The sequence below is a fragment of the Bactrocera neohumeralis genome, chromosome 2 (assembly GCF_024586455.1).
Source record: "Bactrocera neohumeralis isolate Rockhampton chromosome 2, APGP_CSIRO_Bneo_wtdbg2-racon-allhic-juicebox.fasta_v2, whole genome shotgun sequence".
Lineage (NCBI taxonomy): Eukaryota > Metazoa > Arthropoda > Insecta > Diptera > Tephritidae > Bactrocera > Bactrocera neohumeralis.
Window position 1 is genome coordinate 30,426,625 of NC_065919.1, and position 22,676 is coordinate 30,449,300.

General features: G+C 38.1%; 1 protein-coding gene across 1 annotated transcript in view; it reads left to right on the forward strand.

Moving 5' to 3' along the window:
- The first annotated feature begins 8,696 nt into the window (after positions 1-8,696).
- The window catches only part of LOC126763199 (uncharacterized), a 44,866-nt gene continuing 30,886 nt past the window's right edge, over positions 8,697-22,676 (forward strand). Inside the window, exons 1-2 of the mRNA XM_050480500.1 lie at positions 8,697-8,948; positions 11,522-15,402. Of these exons, the coding sequence (XP_050336457.1) occupies positions 11,977-15,402 (3,426 nt within the window). The 5' untranslated portion in view covers positions 8,697-8,948; positions 11,522-11,976. The remainder of the gene's footprint in view (positions 8,949-11,521; positions 15,403-22,676) is intronic.

Consider the following 22,676-nt stretch of genomic DNA (forward strand, 5'->3'; position numbering starts at 1 on the left):
GTATTGGCTGAGCCTTTCGATATGCCAACTTCATCAGCAAGGTCCCTAATTGTCATTCGACGGTTTTTCAACACCAAATCTTTGTTTTGTTGAACGTGAGCTTCGTCGGTTGAGGTTGATGGTCGCCCTGGACGCTCTTCGTCTTCGACACGTTCACGGCCGGCTTGGAACTCACTATACCACTTGTAAAAATTTTTTTTAGACATAGCCTCATCACCAAAGGCTTTCTGCACCATCCTCAACGTATCCGTAAACAAAATTTAATGCAAATTCTTTGCTCAACAAATTTCGACATCGAAAAAAACGAAAAACTCACTTTTAGCAGCTCACAAAACGACACGTATCTCAAACACTAATGAATATTTTGACATGAAATTTCACATAAATGTAACTGACAGTACTACCAACCTAAAAAAAAAATAATTCTCCAAATCCTTCGACGCGCGCAGTTTAAATTCAAATGTCACCTTATTTTTTGGGCACAGGTACATATACTATACTATATGTCGATTTATGTTTTCTAAACCAAATATTACCATTTTCGAACAGAACACAAAAAATATTACAATCACAGGATCAGATCCAAATTATTCTAGAAATAGTTCCTAGATTTAAAAAACGAACAAAACTGAAAATATTTCCAGATATGCAAAATATACATTATCACATTTACATACCTATTATAAAATATGAGCGAATTTTTGTTTCAAGGATATTTGAAAAGTCTTGAAGGGTCGTTTGATAAGTCTTTCCGAAAGCAACACCAACATTATGAAATTGCAAACTTGTTTCAAATGGTCATACTCGTCAGTTAACTCTTCATTTTCACTAAACATTTTTCCACAAGCCATTGGCATAATTTGAGTGCCGTTGTCTTGGAATACAAACTTGAATATACAAAATGCCTTTCATGATGTAGAGTAGATTTCAACCCATTGATTGCGTACTTATATTTTTACCATAAGCTGAAGTACTCTGTGACGTAATAAAAAAGACAAAGCTTATATAAAAAGAAGGGTGTAACTTTGCTAGAAGGCACAGATCTCGTCTAAATTTCAAAGCCATGCAGGCGAGGCCATTGTCATATCTAATTCGCCATTCTCAAGACATGGGAATGTATATACATAAATATATAATTTATATTTGAATATGGAAACCATATCAGACAATATATTTCATAGGAAACAAAAATGCCTGGATAGATCCTGCAGCTCCCTAAATACTGCAATATACACCAGAAAGAAAACGTCGCCCGGATCGATTTAGCCGCGTCCCTATTCCCGTCTGTATATAAACGAACTAGACCCTTGGTTTTTGATATAACGATCTCAAAGTTTGCAGACGTCCTTTACTTACAAAGAAGCAGCTCTTCGGAACCGCTGATATCGGAAAACTATAGCATATTACTATTGTTCAAGTATCCGTTGAGGCAGAAATGAGTCATATTGCCGATATCTGCGAAGTCATCTCCAAATTAGTCACAGACAACAATATTATAGGAAATAAACAAAATAAAGAAGCAAATAATCGATTCTACATTTTCATCGAAAAGAAAGTTCATGGTAGATATTTTTGGAAATTATAAACCTTGAAACCAAAGTTTATCTTCGACCCTTGTATATACATATGCGCACATAAATATTTGAACGACTCTTCCAAGAATTCGTTATTTGCGTTCATAAATATTTTTGTGCATTGTAGAGAATATTTAAGGTTATATTTTTTTCTTCTACGATTTTCTTTGCATTAGACGTTTTGCGGTTGAGCTAACCCACCCACACAACATCGCCTGCTTTTGTATTTGCGCTGCTTGCATCTGGTTTTATGCCGTCTGCACCATCGGCTGTCATCGTTGTCATTTCGGTTTGTTTATTTACCACTTCCAGAAACCAACTGCATATCTTGTATACAATATTGAAGGAGTATGAGGAACGGTCAGGGCATGCATTTTCAAAGCATGCGTTCGATGGCTTCCCAGAATGGACCGGTTATACATTGTGGCCTAAAATATACTTTGGTCTTCACACTTTTTATTTACCATAATTTTAGAAGCGGCTCAACAAGAATATTCGTTTCGAAGAAAATTTTAGAATCGTTCAATTCCTATTTCATTCAATTAAATTTATTCTTCTCTGTGTGTGTATATTTGTATCTTCGTACATATATACAAATGCACTATTTATAGGTTACTTACCTTCGAGAACTCTTACATATGTACGTACGTATATATATATATCCCGGCCACACTAAAATTATCTCTTCTTTACCAAATGTCGGCAAACACTTTAGGTATTTTCCACCGAAAATAAATAAAGTCTGTAATGAATTGGAGGAATTAAGTAATTAATGTTAACAGAACGAAACGGATATTTATGCCTTGTGGGAAAAAATTTAATTGCTCATCGGGCTTATCGGAAAATACAGGGAGCACGTCAGTGCCACTAGCGTGAGTTATCCACCTTTGGTCTTGCTGCAGGGCACGTAGCTCGCGTGGCATTTTCCACGGTGCACATTTAACACAGAACTGTGATTTTTTTAGGTAAGGTGTAAATGAACTCTGCCAAGTTGAAAATAGATGCCCATTGCAGCGAGTTCATTTACACACACACATACGTAGACACATGCTATCTGAAATTGCTAGAGATCGACGCGTGCGACCTTGGTCGACTTATAACAAAGTTTCCGATAATTAGTTAGCACGTCACTGTATTATTTAGAATAAAATTTCTTTAGATCTTAAAGAAGACAAGCGCCTCTAACCCAAGGGATTCTATTGGAAATGCTATAAAAATGTTTAATTAACAAATCTAAGTTAGCGTTGATAGTGTTAATGATAAATGTTGTATAAGAAATTAATATGTTACATATTATACATATAATTTTTTTATAGCAGGGGGAAGAATCGAAAGCCGGCGTGCGGATCTTTATTCTGCTAAACCTTACTTATTTGCAATGCATATCTCACCCAGCGGATTAAGTATTATTTAGTAGGAGCGAGAAAACATTTTAAGTGTCCTCTAGGGTACGGACTGATGGACACCTAAGCTGCTGTAGTCTCAGTTTTGTCATGATTGAGGCTGCCGCTTCCATTTCTCAGTGGACTGACACATGAGTGACGGTTTGGACTAATGTTGTCATGCAATCTGTTCAAATAACTTACTTAGCACCCATATCCACTTAATATTTTTGTCAAGTGGAAATACAAGTCCTCATGTCGTCTGTACATTCACGAATGGATGTCCGTTATCAGTCTGTGGATTCACCATTATTTAGGTGAGGTTTGACAGTGTTGCTGCCATATTGTGATGCATCTAGTTATTTATTCTATTACTACTCCAGGGTTCTGTTCGACACCTTGGATGTCAGAGGGTGGCATATTGAAAATTAGCACGGATTATTCACCTTGCCGACAGCATATGCACTACGTCTACCAGTTTTGAGGTGCCTGGATCCACATTGAAGTCGAATATGTACAATATTACAGATCTCATTGCCTTTGCGGGTAAAAATGGGCAGTTGGATCGCAAGCAGTCTTTATTTGCATAATTCTTGCTAAACCGTTTGGGATTTTGTTCGTTTTATCTGAAATGTATTCCAAGTGCTCCTTAAATTTGTGTCTTGAGTCTAACATTATGTCCAGATACTTTAGGCTGTAAAAGAGTCTCACACACACTTATGGTGAGCGATCTTCTTTTTTCAATTTCATAGTACTTATGGGCACAACTGTCTAGCATTTTGCAGTGCATCAATGATGATTTCATAAAGCCGTTTGGTCTTTCAGACAATCCGCCGGCCTTCTGGATTAATAACTAAAAGAGGTTTCTTACTATGCTTTCGCACGGCTTCATTTGAGGCTCTGTTTTGTATGCCATTTGTTGCTTCATAATTTTCCCGCTATGTCCAATATTGGCTTTTTTACAAACTAGCTGTGGGGGCCTGCAACTTTGGTGTTTCGGCTTTTAAGGAAGGAGGACTAAAGTCATCCGGATGTTTGAAATGTTGGTATTAATTATATGGGAGCAAGGGTAATTTTATCATCAAGATTTTATCAATTTTAGATACAGATATCTACCGTTATTAGAAAAACATTCTTACCCAATTGTATTAAGATAAGTTCGCAAATCTTTGCAATAGGTATACGGGAGCTAAGAGAAGGATTGGCCCAAATCTATGCAATGTCAAGAAAGTATTCTCTCCGAATTTAAATTATATTTTTCCACATATTCGGTATGAGAGCTTGAACAGTTATCATCCGATTTTGACAATTCTATCTATCTATCTCGATATATACATTGGTGCTTGATTTGTATATTGGAAAATGAAGGTATGAAAGGAATGAAGGTATGAAAACGTTGTTACGTGAGAAATATCAGAAATATCAAAATGGAATGCCTCTGGCGCTTTTAGTTGTTTTTAACAAAACCTTTATTAGGGCACTGGGTACGGTTTCGCCAATTCAATATTATATTCCCACTGTCGAAGGGGATAATAAAAAATAGGTTTTGAGCTAATGTGGTTGATTTGGTTTTGGTGGTTTGGGAGACACGTACATTAATTATCCACTTAAATTTGCTAACGTTTCACATTTTAAACAGCATAAACGCTATAAAATCACATGAAAAGTAAAAAAAAAATGGATGCATTAACCTTAACCATTACTAAAGTATACTCAAGAACACGTTACCTACCTTACATTATGCCCGATATACATATACGGTAAAAGTCATCTAGGTGCTGTAATAGTTTGGTCATACTCTCCCTAAAATATTGTTTGTCTAAGTTAGTACTATACTATCTACTTGATTAGTTTCAATATTACCGCTGCACCGAAGTTAGACTACTCTTCACAGGTTCATTTCTTATCGCATAACAATAAAGGATGAACTAAGTTGTATGTCGTCGAATGAAATCGAACATTTAATATTCTTGAAACTTGCAAAGTTGAAAGCCCCTTGGCCTTCTGGCTTTCTTTATACATTGTGAAAAAAAGCACCCTGAAATTGTAATTAAATTCTCAGGGTAGTTCAAAAAAATGTATTTTGCTAAGAACAAGACAGTCAAATCGTCTTTAATTACTGTGCCAAATATGATTGCCTGTCAACTAGTTTGTTTGAGTCAGTCCCCAGTGCGTTGCGATTTTTACAATGGGTAAAAATATCGAACGAAGAATTCGTCTAAAATTTTTTATTTCTATCCAAATTTCGTGTGCGAAATCGTTGTGAATATTGGAAAAGGGTTTTGGTGACTCAAGCAACAAAGCCTACCAAGACGGTTGAGAACGTTGAAGACGTGCCTCGTTCTGGACGATCTTCGACCTCTTCAACTGATGAAAGTATTCAAAAAGTGAATGATGTGGTGCTCGTCAAGTAAGTGTTAGAGAGATGGCAAGAGAGCTCGACATCTCTCGCGATTCCATTCGAATGATTTGGTGGATATTTTGGGTATGAAACGCGTTCATGCTTGATTCGTCCCGATAAAGCTGATTTTTTTGGTCAAAAATAGCACCGTAAACAGATATCTTTGGACATGCTTGATCGTGCAAATTCCGATCCCACATTCATGGAGAGCATTATAACTGCCGACGAGATGTGAGTTCAACAATTCATGAATTGTACACGATGATAACGCAACATCGCATCGAGGCATCGAGCCACAATTCTGACCGTTTTTAGTCGATCGGAGAGAAACAAAATTCGCTGAAGGCCACCCCAAAAAGTGCTTAGGAAATAAACATTTACTTGAAACATGAAGATTATTATAATGTATTAAATGTAGTAGTCTATATAAAGTTTAATATCATGGTGGAAAAATTTCAAATCGACCTTCTAATACCAAATCCTACTAAATTGAGAAGACAGATACATAAATCGTAGACAATTCAAGAACTTCTTCTGCAGTTACTTCAATGTCATCTGGGAAGATATGTACATTAAATCACTTAGGGGCTTAATAGGGTCCATCACTACTGCGATCCTGCGTGTTTTAATGTAGTGCTTAGTTATGATATTTTAAGAGGTTTTCGTTTAACGTAATTTTGTGGACGACTGCCACGACTACGTTCATGAATACCAACCGTCTTACGAAGAAACGAAGCATGTGTACCACGTTTCATTAAGGTATCTCAATTTTAACTCAGACGGACCAACTGGCCAGATATTCACCATGCGCCAAACCTTAGAAAAGACCCGTGAAAGGAGAATCAACACCACCTCTTCGTCGATTTTAAAGCTGCTTTCGACAGCATGAAAAGGGACTGCTTCTATGCCGCGATGTCTGAATTTGGTATCTCCGGAAAACTAAGACGGCTGTGTAAACTGACGTTGAGCAATACCAAAAGCTCTGTCAGGATTAGGAAGGACCTCTCCGAGCCGTTCGATACCAAACGAGGTTTCAGACAGGCGACTTTCTTCGTGCGACTTCTTCAATGTGCTTTTGGAGAGAATAATTCTAGCTACAGAACTTAATTGAGCAGGTACAATCTTCTATAAGAGTGTACAGCTGCTGGCGTACGCCGATGATATTGATATCATTGGCCTCATTTACCATTTCTCCAGAATGGATAAGGAAGCGAAGCAAGGAGGGTAAAACAAAATACCTCCTGTCATCAGCCAAACAGTCATCGTACTCGCGACTAGGCTTCCACGTCACTGTTGAGAGTCATAACTTTGAAGTCGTAGATAATTTTGTCTATCTTGAAACCATACGGAATAACTCTTGCCAACAGGTGCTACTTTGGACTAAGTATGCAATTGGGAAGTAAAGTCCTCTCTCGACGAACCAAAACCAAACTCTATAAGTCACTTATTATTCCCGCCCTGCTGTATGGTGCAGAGGCATGGACGATGACAACATCTGATGAGTCGACGTTACCAATTTTCGAGAGAAAGGCTCTGCGGAAGATTTATGATCCTTTGCGCGTTGGCTACGGCGAATATCGCATTCGATCGAACGATGAGCTGTATGAGATACATATGTGACGATATTGACATAGTTCAGCGAATTAAAAGACAGCGGCTACGCTGGCTAGGTCATGTCATCCGAATGGACGAAAACACTCCAGCACTGAAAGTATTCGATGCAATACCAGCCGATGGAAGCAGAGAAAGACCTGTACTCCGTTGGAAAGATCAGATGGAGAAGGATCTGGCTTCACTTGGAATTTCCAATTGGCGCCACGTTGTGAAAAAAAGAAACGACTGGCGCGCTGTTGACTCGGCTATACCGCGAAAGTGTGTTCTACGCCATCTATCACGGTTAATTTCAGGTGATGCAAACAACCGTTAGATGAACAAAACTATTATACTTTGCAGCAAGAGTACAAAAATTATGATTGTTCACATTTCTTCAGTGTTTTATAAAAGCTATGAGTTTACACTATTTCCATATAGTTGATTTAATCATTAAATGTATGTAAATACAATAACTTTCAAAGATTCATTTATTTCATGACATTATTTATAAAAAGCTTACCGAGCAGTGGGGACAATTATTGTGATTTCTGCTAAAATGAGATTGTGCTTTAATGCGCTGTGCAGTAAGGCAGATTTGAGCACTGCAAAGATGTGCAACGCACACATACATGTGTACACGCAAACGCCGGTCTGAGTCATTTATCATGGTGTGCAATGCGTGTCAACACTTTAAAATGCGTTCATTTGTTTAAAACTAAAAATAACCGCAACAACTTGCAAATGAACAATGTGTCCCAGCGCGGCGCGGACACTTGCTGTTGTACGGGTACGCTGCGGCGCGAGTGCGAGGCGTGTGCGTGTGCGTATGCGTACCTCACGCTGACATGCGAATGTGGGTTAAGTGATGCCTCGCGTTGTTCGCCCGAAGAAGTTCTAGACGTGTTGGCTTTTATGTTTGTGTGTGTGTTTGTACGTGTGTAAGCATCTCAGTAAAACATGAAAAATATGTGCGTAGATATGTGAATTGTTTGTCATTATCAGCTGGCTCTATTTTTAGGACGTTCCGCAATTGGGGATTCTGCTTTACGCCTAAAACCCGCCAGCTCCCAATTGTGCCGTGGATTTGTTTATTTGCATACAAGCACACTTCTCTACATACTGATTATAAATTCCTTTTTTATACTTGAACAAAATTGCAGTTAATATCGGAGGAATAAACAAAATGCCAGAAACTTGCCGCACTTCTGCCACAGAACGCCGAGCGCGGAATTCAAATGAAGCGAGGTGGAGGGAGAGTGCCCAAAGTGTTTGCGATAATAAACAACGAATTGCTTGGAGCAGGTGAAAACATTCACACTTACATATTGTTGTTGTTGTTTGCTTTGCCTTTCTTCTTGTATCTCCTCCCGCATGTTTATGTTGACCCACCCACAACTTTCCGTACTTTTAATTATAAACACTAAAATACATACATACATACATACATTCCTCCAATGCATAAATAACCAGTTAATATGTGTGCCTTGGGCGCAGCTAATGTGAATTCAAGTGTATAAGTAGTCTGCCTGTAGTATACTCGGGCCAACGCACTGATCCAACACTGGCGCACTTACCCTATAAAACGCTTGAAAAACAAAATATTTGCATACCTTTAGGCGCAAGTACAAGCGGTCGCCGCGAGTGTACGAGCATTCCACATAATATGAGCAGAATTTTTGAAAAACGCTCTTATCCGAATTTCTACTTATGCAAATAATAACTTTATTTCACTTTCTTTTAGATTTAAATGCAACGAATCGAAAAAATTGAGACCAGCGACTTCCAATCACAGCGAAAACTTTAAGAACGTGCCGTTTGACGAGCACTGCGAGGGTTCTAAGGGCCGCTGTCGTTCACTGAGCAGTAGTGACTCCGCGGTCGAAACGAGTAAGGGCTGTTGCTGTCCGAGCCACTCGGATAACTCGAAATCGTGTTGGAAAACCAAGCGAAAGCAGATAATTCGGCAAAGTTCACATGCTTCCGGCTTAAACGAAAACGGTATGTGACTCCATTAACTTATCATGCCACAAAATACAACAATGCTAAGAGGTGTTGTTGCAAAAATAAAACTTGAAACTCGAAACATTTAGAAACTTGAACGGACATTTGAAAATTTTGTAATTAATTCCAAAGAATTCTGAATTTTTAATTAATGGTTAACAGTGACAAGAGGGTAGTTAGATGTGTACGTGACTCATGTTTTTAAATGCAACGACTATATGTTAACAAACATTTTTGAAGTTTGTTTTGAGTTTTTTGAATTTATTTTCCGCTTAGAATTATCTTAGCTGTAACACCCTTCACAGATGCTAGCATAAAAGTATATATAAACGTATTTATTATATTTTAATCGGTCAGTTTTTATGCCAGCAATATGCTATAGTAGTCCTATTTGAAAAATGTAATCGGAGATGATAGCTCTGCCTTCGACTGTATTCTATGAAAAATGTCGTGATTTCGTGAAGATAAGAAGAAGAAAAAGAAAAGTTTTCAATTCCATAATTTAATTTCCAATCTGAATAGTGTGCCCGAAGTTGAGAGAAGTTGGATAATAATCTGTACCAAATTATGTTTCGGCTTGTATGACAGCTATATACATATAACTCGTGATTCAAGTGGAGGAACTTTTTTCAATAGTCTTTTTTTGACAGATCACTTGTGAGTTATGTTATTTTTATCATTTAGAAATCGTTCAACTTTATTACGAACATTAACGTTCTCTTGCTCTTGAAAAGTTTCAAGAATAACCGACGTTTTCAAACAAAATTTTGTCCCGCGACGAGGCCCATTTCTGGCTCAATGGGTAAATAAACATTCCGAAGGCCCAGACGAAGACCAACCTGAAGAGATTCAACAGCTGCCGTTTCATCCAAAAAAAAAAACAACGGTTTGGTGTGGTTCGAGGGCCAGTGGAATCATCGGTCCAAATTTCTTCAAAAATGATGCCAATGAGATCATAACATCACGCGTATCATTCGCCAGTTACCATGCTTGAACGAGTCATCGAAAATTGGACTCAACTGATGGACTATCGAGACGTAGCCGTGGCTAACGTTTGAAAGAGATGATTTTTCAAAAATATATGCCAAAAAATGTTCTTTCGAATGATAATATGTTTATTCGCCCTTAAATTTAAAGTTTCGGGGTTTTATCATTAAACGAGTAGGAAAACTCCAAATTGATCACACTTTATCTTACAACGGTCCGACATCGGTGCTTTCGACATTAGGCTGACAAGGCTAAATCGGTTCAGCTCGTCACGCTGATTAAAAATAGGTCATAAAGGTCAAATTTGTATCATTCAAAGAAAGAACTTAGTAAATGCATATTAAATCTTGAAATAATATTTTAGACAGTGCTTTGCATTATTAGAGATTCAGTTACAAAAAATAGTGCTTCAATAAGACCACCATTGCATATTCCCGAACCGATATCGCACAGCAAATTGGGCTAGTTTTTACGTCAGTGTAAATTTGCGTGTTCATCGCAAAAAAAATAAAAATCTGCAGATTTGTTCAACTTTTTCGGTACGCAAATTCATATAACATATTTGATTTGGATATATTTTCGATATGTTGAATACTTCATTTATTTATATCCTTGTTCAAGAATGTTTGCAAGTTTGAAATCACAATGAAAATGAGCATTACTAAAGTTCCGTATGTGAAACTTTTGTCACGAGTGTCCTTAACTTCTTTAAAATATTAACAATAAATTAGAGCATTTGATGTTGATACCAAAGTTACTAGTTTCCGCTTCTTCCCAAGGAGCGACTCCTTTGTCGGAAACGTTGATATCGAACAACTTCAAATCAGACAACTAAAGGATATTGCTGCGGTACAAACTGGTCGATCAAACTCAAGTCCTTGTATGTAGACATTTTTATTTGATAAGATATCTTCACGAAATTCAGCACAGATCATCGTCAAAGCACCGCTATAACATTCGAATAAGTTGTTCTGATATGCAGCTGTCATACAAGCCGAGCGATCAAAATCAGGTCCTTGTATGTAAACTTTTTTTTATTTGTGAAGGGTCTTCCAGCTTCGATACAACCGAAGTTAACGTTTTTTCTTGTTATTATTTAAATATACGAAATAACTGTGAAAGAGGTCTTCAAATCAACAGATATAGCGGAAATTATGTTTAATTGATGTTGCCGAAAATATCGCTTCAAAAATAGACTAATTCTCTAGACAGCGAATACAGGAATTAATTATGCTCAGAAATATTTACAACTGCACACGCACATGCACACTCGTGCCGCTAAATGCCGAGTAAATTAAGTTGGCACACATTTCATATTTCATTCGCGTTCCTCTTCGCCATATCCCTCCGCAAGAGCTGGAAGTACGCTCAACATACAAAACAAATTACTATATAAAAATAGGCGCAGCACATCTACACATATATATGTATGTATATAAGTATATACATATACAAGCATAATATATGTGAAAACTTAATAATAAAATATGTCTTTTGAGTTTTATTGTTAGCCTCAGCGATTTATTTTTAAATCAAGTGTCTCATCTTTTTCTGTTTTGGTTTCTATTTTTCAACAATTGCAGCTAGGACAACCACAGAGGCACCAGCGCAATCCGCAACAACAACGGCAGCATCAGCGACTACATCACAATTGGCAATATTTCGCGGCCGATATGCAAGCTGCAGCGAGCATACGCTTCTAGCCGGTCCACGAGATGTGCCACAGAAGAGCGGGCGTGTGTACAAAAAGACCTCGACATCGCTGCCAACAACGCCGAACTTGAGTCATTTGCGACGGCCGAAGCCGGTGCAATACCAGAAGCTATCGCTGGAGTCCGCGGATATCGATGATGTGAGACAGTTGACGCGTACGCCGAGACAGACGTATGCAAACAGCCTGCAACAGCTGCAGATTTCAACAAAGAAGTTGCAAAATACGACGAGCGAAAGGGGCTACACGCTGTTGGGGCAACAGCACGACCAAGCGCACCAACCAGTACGAGAGCAACAGCAGCAGTCGCTGCCGCTGCAACAGCAAATGATCATTGGCAATGTACTGCCGGCATTGGCAGTCCATGGTGATGGTACCAATAAAAGGCGGCATGTACTGGAAGTAGCGCATACAAAGAAAAATGAATTTATATATGCGAATAACGACAACAACAATACTAACAACGAAAATTTGAATGAGAGCGCATCAGTTGAGCATCTTCCCACTTTGACGCCTACGGCATCGTCAACAGCTAGCGATTTGGCAACACAACCACTGATCGATCAATATGCCAGCAGCCAGCCGAACGATCAGAATGATCAAAATAATGGCCACGCGCCCTTATTATTATCGCGGCTGCCATCTCAGATGCCACTGTCGGCTCCGCAATGCTCAGTTAGCACAACGTCGACAATACAAACGACTCAACCCGCCAACTCGGCCAACACGGCCCACTCGACAGTTGTTGCCAAAAACACTCTGGCCTTTTGTGAGCACTGCTGTGCAGAAAGAACTAGCATGGCTAGCGGTGATTATTCTCAGGGCGCATACGCCGAGCGCACGCGAAATTTCAGTGATGAGGACTACGCGCGATGTTATCGCGAGAACACCGATTCAGTCTCCGATCTGTCGTCGTACCGATTCGTTTCCGATGAGGATGAAGTAAGCGCGTGCATCGCCGCTAACGAAACAGCTGTCACAGAGAATAATTCCAACAACAAAACTAAACTTTACAATATCAAAAGAAACAACAGCAATAATAATAACAACAACGTAGCACAAGACAGAATATTAGCCAAAAACTGTCGCATTTTATCTCCCGAACCGTCGCGCCAGCAAACGCACTCGCACTCGCATTCGTGTTCGTGTACGTCCCCGCCAACGTCGCCGCCGTTGTCGCCATCATTGTCGGCGCGAACGAGTGGTCTGTTGCCAACATTGTTGACACCCGCCGCCACACAAACGACAAAAACAACAGCGTCGCGTCGTGCTTCCCCCGCCATTTGTTGTTATACAATTGACAAACCCGTCAGCGTGCATTATAACGCGACTGTTTTGGAATACGTACCAAATGAAACAAATACATTCTTAGTAACACCTACGTCGGGGCAGATAACCGCAACAGCTCATCTGCCAATTCGTGGCACTGACACTGCTAGGAGCGCCTATACTTTACCGTCGGAAGCGCGCGACTCTAGCGAATTCCCATGTCAGGAGGGTCTCCTATCGACGTCTTTACCCAGCGATTATGGTAGTGTGAGGAGCGCTGCCAATCACTTGCAGCACACGCCACAGTCGTCAACAAAATATAAGCCCCCGCCGCCAGAACCACCTCCCAAACCAAAGCACGAAGCAAGAACTATCTATCAGACAGCAATTTATTCGAGTTCAAGTGCGTCAGTACAAGACCAACTGGGTGTGTTGGAGACGCGATTCCACAACGGCGAGCAGATTTGTAGCAATGGTCAAAATATCCAAAGTAAGGTAAAAAAGTTTGAACATACAAGCGCCTTGATTGAGCCACAAACGCAAAGATCTTCAAGCTATCTATCGCCTTTTATTCCCAAAAGCGTAGGAAATTATACGCTTAATGAGGATTCCAACAGAACCGAGGAACGTTGGTCACAATCGTTGCGCTCTCTTGAACGCTCCGTTTCGCCAGAGCACTGTGAGCTGTTGAGTTGCTTTGGAACGGTTAAAAATACCCGAAGCGAGTCCGCAAACACCACAACGAAAATAAATAAGCACGACGAGCGACGAGCAGATGACGCACGGCGAAGCAAAGAAAATAGCCGCCACGGTGAAGACTGCTTAAAAAGGAATAATAGAGACAATAACGACGACAAGGAAACGAAATTTGTCGCGCGTAGCTTAAGCGAAAGCAGCTGTTCGGTGTCGGTGGCAACGTCGATTGCCAATGAAAAGTGTGCCATCGAAAACAAAAATAATCATCAGCAGCAGCAGCAACAAGTGCAAGCATATCCGCAGCAACCACGTCACCAACAAAAACAGTCACCCGTGCAACCACCAACACCACCGACACATCACCATAATAATATTAATAATAAACGGCGTAATTGTGGAGACTCCGAGCAAACTCAAGCGAGTGCAGCCAACGGGAAAAAATCAGCGTCGACAAGTGTTAATTCTGTCGCCACTGTAACTGACGGTGTGCTCGACGCGTCTGACACATTTTACCCGCACACCGTGTTCAGTGCTGGCGGCAGCGCCTGTGGGGAGTGCAATAACAACTACAACTGCAGGGCAAGGAGTCACGCGGAATATACGCGTTCGGTGCCCGCATCATCTGCATATCCTTTCACCGCAAGTTCGGAGTCGTCGTGCCAAAGTTCGCAATCATCAGTTGCCTACGTAACTTCGCCGTTACTGAAACACACGCTGCGCTACGATAGTTACGGTCGTTTGAAGTCGGAACGCGTTTCGCGCCTTCCCACCATCACCAGGTCACTAGCCAATGGTCGCAAAGCGGCTAGTGAGACGCGTTTGCATCGTGCATATCAAAATGTCTCTACCACGTCTAAATATGACTTGCCCACATCTTTGTCGGCCACCAATATTAAGCTAACACCGACTTTTTGTCGTAAATTCAATTATTTTAGTGACAACTTCGAAAACTGTGTGGCCGAATGTGAAGAATTTGAGTCAGAAGTTGAATCTACAGTTGTTGAATGTGAGAACTCCCAGCAACAAAAGCGGGACACTATTGAAGAAGTTGTGCAAAACCTTGTACCAGCTGTCACCAATGCCGGACAAATAGAAGCAAATACGACAGATGTATCTCAATCGGCACCTGTGCGTAATGTCACCACTTGCCACGCGTTCGACAAAGAATTGGACTTGAATTTTACAAAGACAGTACCACCACAACAACAGATCTATAAATCTTTTAGTGATACTCAAAATAACAATAACAACAATATAACTGGGGGTAAATCAAAACGTTTTTTTAGTGACTATTCGCTGAAATCGGACTTTGCCGAGTCAGACAGTAATTTGCCGTGTCGGTGTTCTGTTAAGCAACTCGCATCACTGACCGAAGCGATATCTCCCACTTCGCCAACGTCGCCGATCTCATTAAAGTCACCGAAATCTTCTGGTGGTTTGAATCAAAAGAATTCACAATCTCTGCCAAGTGTTCCACAGTCGAATGGTATACAAAGTCTATTATGGCTTAGTAGTGAGACCATCGAATCGTCGCGCGAGAAATCTTTTGTCGACGATTTGCAATCGAATTGTAGTGATCAGACAACAATCTTTCATTTGGATAACGAATTTTCGCATTCTGCTACATCTTTGTCTTCGACTACACAAACCGCTACTGAGAGTGGTGGCAACACTCTACACAGACCTATAGTGCTCAAACGCATTCCAGCCATACAATCGTTTGGATATAGTCCATCAATCGAAACAAGCTCGCTGGGTGCTAATGCGCCTGAAAACGACGAGAGGGAGGTGAGTACTAGTGCTTAGTCGTAGTGTAACTCAGGTTGAAATTATAAATCCACTTCTCTCAAGGGCTTTAACACAGGGGTTAGTGTAAAAATACTAGGGCATGTAGAGAAAAATTAGTGTAAGAGAAATTGCATATATATCGTGCCTATAAGAAGAAATATTTCATACCAGAGACGATCAACTCTCCTCTCACTTGAAATTGAGAGTGTAAAACATCTATCTGACTTTGACATTTGACTGAATTGGGAAGGTTTTGACTATTATTAATTGCGACGACTGGAACGGCTTAATTGAAATCATACCAAAAATACATATTGGTGAAAGAAGAGACTTGTAACCGTCGCTCAAGATCCCTATTAAAAATGTAAAACAATGAAAACTAATGGAGACGCCAAGGTTAAAAGTATTTGATCAAATGTGTGTAAATTTCCAGAATCTTGGTTTAATTACAAAAAGTTGACAAAAGTTTAGTTTTTTAGGTCCAACTGACTTATAAAATTAAGCGTTAACTTTCGTCAAATAAATAAGTTTTCCGTACAAGAACTTAATTCCGATCGTTCATGATACAGTGAAATCGGCTGTTCCAACAAATAAGTAGCACAATTTCTTCAAATCAAATAATCCGCGTATAAGTAAGACAGACAAACAGACAAAGGCTGTTTGTATATATTTTGTAAGGCCCGATATTTCCTAAAGGGTGTTTCAAACTTTGTGGAAAACATAATATACATACATATGTACCTTCTTCATAAAATGTTCTTTATCGAAGGATAAATTCGGAAGAACTAGAGTATTTTATTCTTGGTAGACCAGTATCCATACTCGTACATACTTGTATGTATGTATGATACATATGTACACCCGCGGCCAAGCGTAACTTACAAGTAAGAAATTTCTAGCGAAAACGTGTTCTATCACTCATTGTAACGGTACTTAATGAAATTTTTCCGTTAAGTTTTAACGAAGTGATCTCTGACTTACACAAATATAAAATATTTAAAAAAAAAAATAAGTTCTGTCAAAAAAGTAAAAGTAAACCAGAACTAAAAAAAATGTTAGAAAGTGTTTGGGAGGAGGAAATTTCAAGCAGTGTTTTGGAGAAACTTGTTGGGTCAATGCCTGCTCGTATCGAAGCTGTAATATCCGCTAGAGGTGGACCGACGCCATATTAGATTTTCCGTTATTCTTTTTGAATATGTTGTAATTCCATTTTCAATTGAAACAAAAAATGTTGTTAAGTTATTACAAGAATTAGTAATAATGAAATCAAAGACTTGTGTGCAAATAAAAAAAAGTTGTCTCAATTTAATTTTACAAATGGGCCAGATTAAAGTCAACAGTTAACCAAATATATTCGAGCCATCGATATATTCCCCGTATTCTATTAAATCCATAAAAAAAGTTACCCAAAGAACGAAAAAAATTGAAAATAGTGAAAAAATATCAAGTGGTGTAACTTACCACCGGCCGCGGGTGTATATGATGTAGACAATACTACATCTATTACTTTGACCCCAGTGATGGCAAACATTTAGACGGCTCCGGTTATTTTGTCTAAACGAATTTATTTACCATTTTGATATAAAATTTTATGGCTATAAATCTTATTATTTCTACAAATAATAGGTTGTCAAAAAAGTCTTGCGGTATTTTTATTGATTTTTTTTTTTATTGAAATTGAAATGAATTTTTGATGACTCATGCCGAGCTCTTGACTGATGCTACGGCTGCTACTATGCCGGTCTCTTTCGACCAATTTAGCGATTTTATCGCAATTTTCGACGACAGGCCTTCCGGAGCGTGGCGCATCTTCGACCACCTCTACACCAGAACGAAAACGTTGAAACCATCGTTGTGCGGTGGAAATGGAAACTGTATCGGGTCCATAAACTGCATAAATTTTATTGGCGGCTTGCGATGCATTTTTGCCTTTATCGTAGTAGTACTGTAAAATATGCCGTATTTTCTCTTTATTTTGCTCCATGTTTGCGACGCTATAACTCACGAACGACTTAAAAGAAACGACAATCAATCAAACACGTATTAGCGCGTAAAATGAGCTTTCCAAAAAGGTATAGCATGACCCGATGCGACGAATAAAACTAGAACTGCGCGCTTTCAGCGCCAACTAGCGAAAATACCGCAAGACTTTTTTGACAACCATTATATACATACATTTATAAGAATAAAATGAAACAAAGACTGTTTTAAAGAGCAGCAGAATATTCGAAGCGAAAAATGTCTAACCAGTGGCTAAAATGAACAGTTGTCTCTGATATTTATGTACATTAGATCTGACAAATTATCTTGTTATGAATTATATCGCGGCAAAATTTAAGAATCTGGGAAGTTTATTTCCAAAACTCGTGTTCTGTGCGTCTAACCTAATAGCTACATTTCTACATTGGAATCATTCATTTCCAATGAATATAATCATCTAACTGCGAAGGGTTCTGCAGAAGGGTCAAACAACAAACAACGAGTATGCAACATGCGAATCAAACATTTTATTGGAATAAATTTTTGTTAACTCAATTGGCTAGGGCCAGGCGGCTAGGTCATTTGATTTGATTCCCTCAGCTAACTAGTTATTAAGATTTAGTCCACTGCATGTGCTGATGAAACCGCTATGACTGGCCCGCTCGAAATCAGAAAACGTCACGATTTTGGAGAGATAAGACACTAAGTTTAAGGCTGAATAAAACTAGTACAAAATTGGGCACATGATGGTGTTTAAAACAAGCAGTCGGGGCGGTCAGTTGTCAGAAACTCTGTTCAAACACAAAACTTTATGAGCAGTCTTCCACAACAATATTCACTGATTAGTCTTGTGTCTAACTTATATTTGATGGAAATCAGCTGAAAATCACGGTTTATTTGTAAGCAATTTCTTGAACGTATTAAAAAAAAATTGTAGCATGTAAAAAGGTCAAGTTCAGGTGCAACTAGACATTCTATACTCTTTCAACTTGCCGGAATCAAAGCCAGGGAAATACCTTAAGGTGTAAAACGTCAACCAGAGGGACGGAATCTAAGATATTTTGTATATAGTACATCTACTCATTATAACTCATATACTGGTCTTCAAATTCTGCATAAGATCTCAAAAGATAAGGAATCTCACATACAATCACCAGTTATATAGAGTAAAGTTACTCGGAAGTTCGAAAATCTTCATATTAGGTATATAGGGCTCAGAGAAGAATTGACCCGATTCAACCCATTTTTGATACAAAGAGGCATTATTATAAGGAAAGGAATGAAAGGGTTTGAAATCGGTCGGGCGGGTCCCGAGATATGTGACTTCACCTTAAAGTGTGCGCTGCCACACCCATCGTCCAATTTTTACTCCGCCTTTTATAAAGCCCTCTCATACCATCTAGGTAGGGGAAATTTAATGTCTCTGGTGAATTTAGTTATTGTTGTATCGTTACGTGGGGAGTGGTCAAGGTAATTTTCCATTCCATCCACTTTTACAGTGGCTAAAAGCGTACTAAAGGGATTTGTTACGAAGTTGGTTATTGTAGCTTAAGTGGTTTGGGACATATCTCCCGTACATATGTGCATTAAACAAATTTGAAGACGTCCTGCCTTCCACGCCTATTTTTTTTTTCAAATCTTTAGCTCACAGATGCCCCTGGCTACTGCGACCCCTTGTTTTGTACAGTTTTGTATTTTAATTTACAGCTCAGGCTCTGGTATTTCAGCTCGTTCCGTCATTCCGATCATTACATGTCGATTAGTTTTAGACGATACAAACAACCGTTAGGTAAACAAAACTTTTATACTCTGTAGCAACATGTTGCAAGAGCATAAAAAGTATTGCAAGTGCACGCTAATGCACACATACAAGAATACACACATATGTACATATATGTACCATATATACATATGTACATATAAGTATATATGCATGTGTTTGTTATATTTATTCTTTCCATACGCAAAATGTACTTGAAAGCATGTACATATTTACATATGTATATATATGAATGTACATAAGTATGTGGGTCTATAAGACTTCAAAGTGTGGCAATCACTCTCCTCCAAGCTGAATATTTTATGAAAACAAACAAAGCTATTTCGCTTTTCACAAGCTCGATGCCACACATTCGCACAGACAAGAGTCCGTTTAGCAGAAACAAGCGAATTTTCCATTCATTTACTCACCCTTATTTATCTTTATTAGATTTGAATTTCGATATTTATTGAATCGCCATTAATGGACTGGCTGGCACGCCGCCCTGTGCTGAATTTCCAGCCAACGTTTAATATGATTTATGACAAAAACAACTTGGACCTCTGTTTTCGCAGGCACAAGATCGTAAATCTTCGAAGACAAGTGGAAACTATAACAAAATAATATTTTTGTTCGAAGAAATTTAAGGTGCTGAATTTGCATATTGACATACATACATACATGCACATCTATTTTAAAATGTAAATATTATATTGTGTACTGGCATATCATAGTTTATTCATTAATCATTGATTCCGGAATTGGAAAATGTTACGTAACTTGAAAATGCTTTCTCAGAAAGCTAAGACGAGCCTACAGTTGAGAATGCTTTAATAGGTGAATATTTTATTTTCAATACATGGACAAATATTTCTTGATCGACATCGCAGAAACTCCGTTAGAACTTGGGTCTAAAAACGGATCTATTTTGAAAAAAATGTTGTGAAAGTGAAAATATACCTGTCATAATGTTTTTATACATATGTACATACATATGTGGTGTTTTAAATTTGATTCACTTGAATTGCAACAGAGGGTTCAGTACAAGAATTTATTCAGTATAACCATAGAGGTGTAAATAGTTTATTAAAGTTTTAGAAATTGATGATTTTAGTAATTTAGTTCTGCCCCCTTTATTTTGGATATTTGAAAGAAACTTTACTCTATGCAATTTTTTTCGCTGCTATAACGGGTTCTTGGTCATCGAATTGACGGGCTGACTCATTCTCATTACATTAAGGTCAGCATAATACGGTGGCCCTCTCAACAGAACTCACATTTTGAGCTGTTATCCAGATTTTACTACCCCTGCGGTGTGGATCGGAGCATTGTCCTGTTGGTATGTCCAGAAAAAGGGTCCGAAAATATGGGAGTTTTTGTTTGTACGAAGATATAGTCATTTTTGATGTTTGAAACTGTAGCTCAATTGTTTCACAATAACCTACGGCACCTATAAATTTGTTGTACATACATACATATGTATATATTAGAGTGATTCAAAAAAAAAAAATTTTTTTTTTTCGTTTGGTACTCGGAAAAATAGGTTCCTAGACACCTCTACGAAAGCCTCTCCAAATATGAGTTTTTAATTGTAACGGGAAGGTCCTCCGCCTAACGGTTTTCTATTTTTTCTTATTATCAGATAGAAAAATTTATATCTCGCTTCCAATTACTTGAAAAAATATCTTGTTCCTAAGATTTTGTTGGAAATTGAATGCTCTACAAAAAAGGTCTATTAAGATTTTTTCGTAAACCCAAACGTTGAAAAGATATTAACAGTTAAAGTTTGATTATTTTTGGGGAAATTATCTATTTCTTATGAATTTTATAACTCAATGAAAAAAAATTATTATTAATAGATTTTTGGAGAGGCTTTCTAAGAGGTGTCTAGGAACCTATTTTTCAGTGTACCAAACGAAAAATTTTTTTTTTTTTTTTGATCCACCCTAATATGCATTGATGTTTGACGATGAATATCTCATGAACGCTTAACTTAATCGAAAAATCATATAAGACCATTTTTATAGAGCAGTAAATTTCCTACAAAACTGTGAGTTTCATCATTCATAATAATTGTTTTTCATTGAGTTATAAAATTCATAAGAAATAAAAAATTTTCCCAAAAATAATCAAACTTTAACTGTTAATATCTTTTAAACGTTTGGAGCATTCAATTTCCTACAAAATCTAAGGAACAATATATTTTTTTAAGTAGTTGGAAGCGAGGTATAAATTTTTCTATCTGATAATAAGAAAAAATAGAAAACTGTATGTAGGAGGACCTTCCCGTTACAATTAAAAACTCATGTTTGGAGAGGCTTTCTTAGAGGTGTCTAGGAACCTATTTTTCCGAGTACCAAACGAAAAAAAAAAAAAAAATTTTTTGAATCACTCTAATATGTACATATGTATGTATATACATACATATCTATGTTATAATGGCTTAGAATTAATGGATCACATATTTATGAAGCTGAAAACGAAGATCTTATCGAAAGTCCAAAAGCTCTTATTTCAAACTCAAATTCGAAACTTATTAAGAACCTTTTTCCTTCCCGAATGCCCGAGTGCTCCAAATAGGAAAGTTAAATATGTATGTATGTATGTATGTTCGTTCTATTTCTTCTAATAACTTCTTAAATACATTACTTGTCTGTTTGGATACTTGTGTGTACTTATGCACATATGTATGTATGTATGTAATATATAGCATTCAATAATATCTTGTGAGTAATTTCGGGCGTGAATAACCCGCTACGTAATTACGCAAAAGCACTCACACTACTACACAAAGTGAAAATTTATGCACAAACGGGAAAACAAAAACCAAATAAATACTAAATAATACAAAACTAGAAGATAATAAGTAAAATTGCTAAAACAGCAAAAACAAAAAAAAGTAAGGCGACGATGAAAAAACAGAAGCCAAAGAAGAACATAAAAGAAAATTGATGAAAATTCATTCAGTGCACACTAATACCCGAATCCATATATAATTATAACTGTATGTGTGCATTGTAAGGTACATGTGTTTGTGCGTGTGTTGATTAATGCCTCGTTGCCTTTATTATTCGCTCATTTCATGGCTCCTCCGCAGCGCTTTCGAGTATCAAAAACAAACTAGCGAACTGTCAGCCGCCAATTCAGCGCCGATCGGATCGTTACAATTGTGTCCGTACATACGGACATTTTTATGTATGCTAAAAATACCGTTGTGTTTGTATCTAGCGAAGTATGATTACAAGCAATGAGAAATCTACGTCATGCAATGGAAACATACTGTGGGTCAGAATGACATTTCACGCGATGAAATCAAGTGAAGGCGCTCGTGGGGCGCCTCTTTTTATTTATTATTATAAACAAGATTTACATCTATAAACAGTCATTCTTAAATCAGAAATATAGCAGATCCATTTCTATAATTTTGCAAAATGTGCATTTTACGGTCGGCTTTAATGCGGAAGTGCGGTATGGGGGTTTCATAGAATTGTTTTTGCCCTAAGATGTTTTATTGCCAATAACAGCTTTTCTGGCT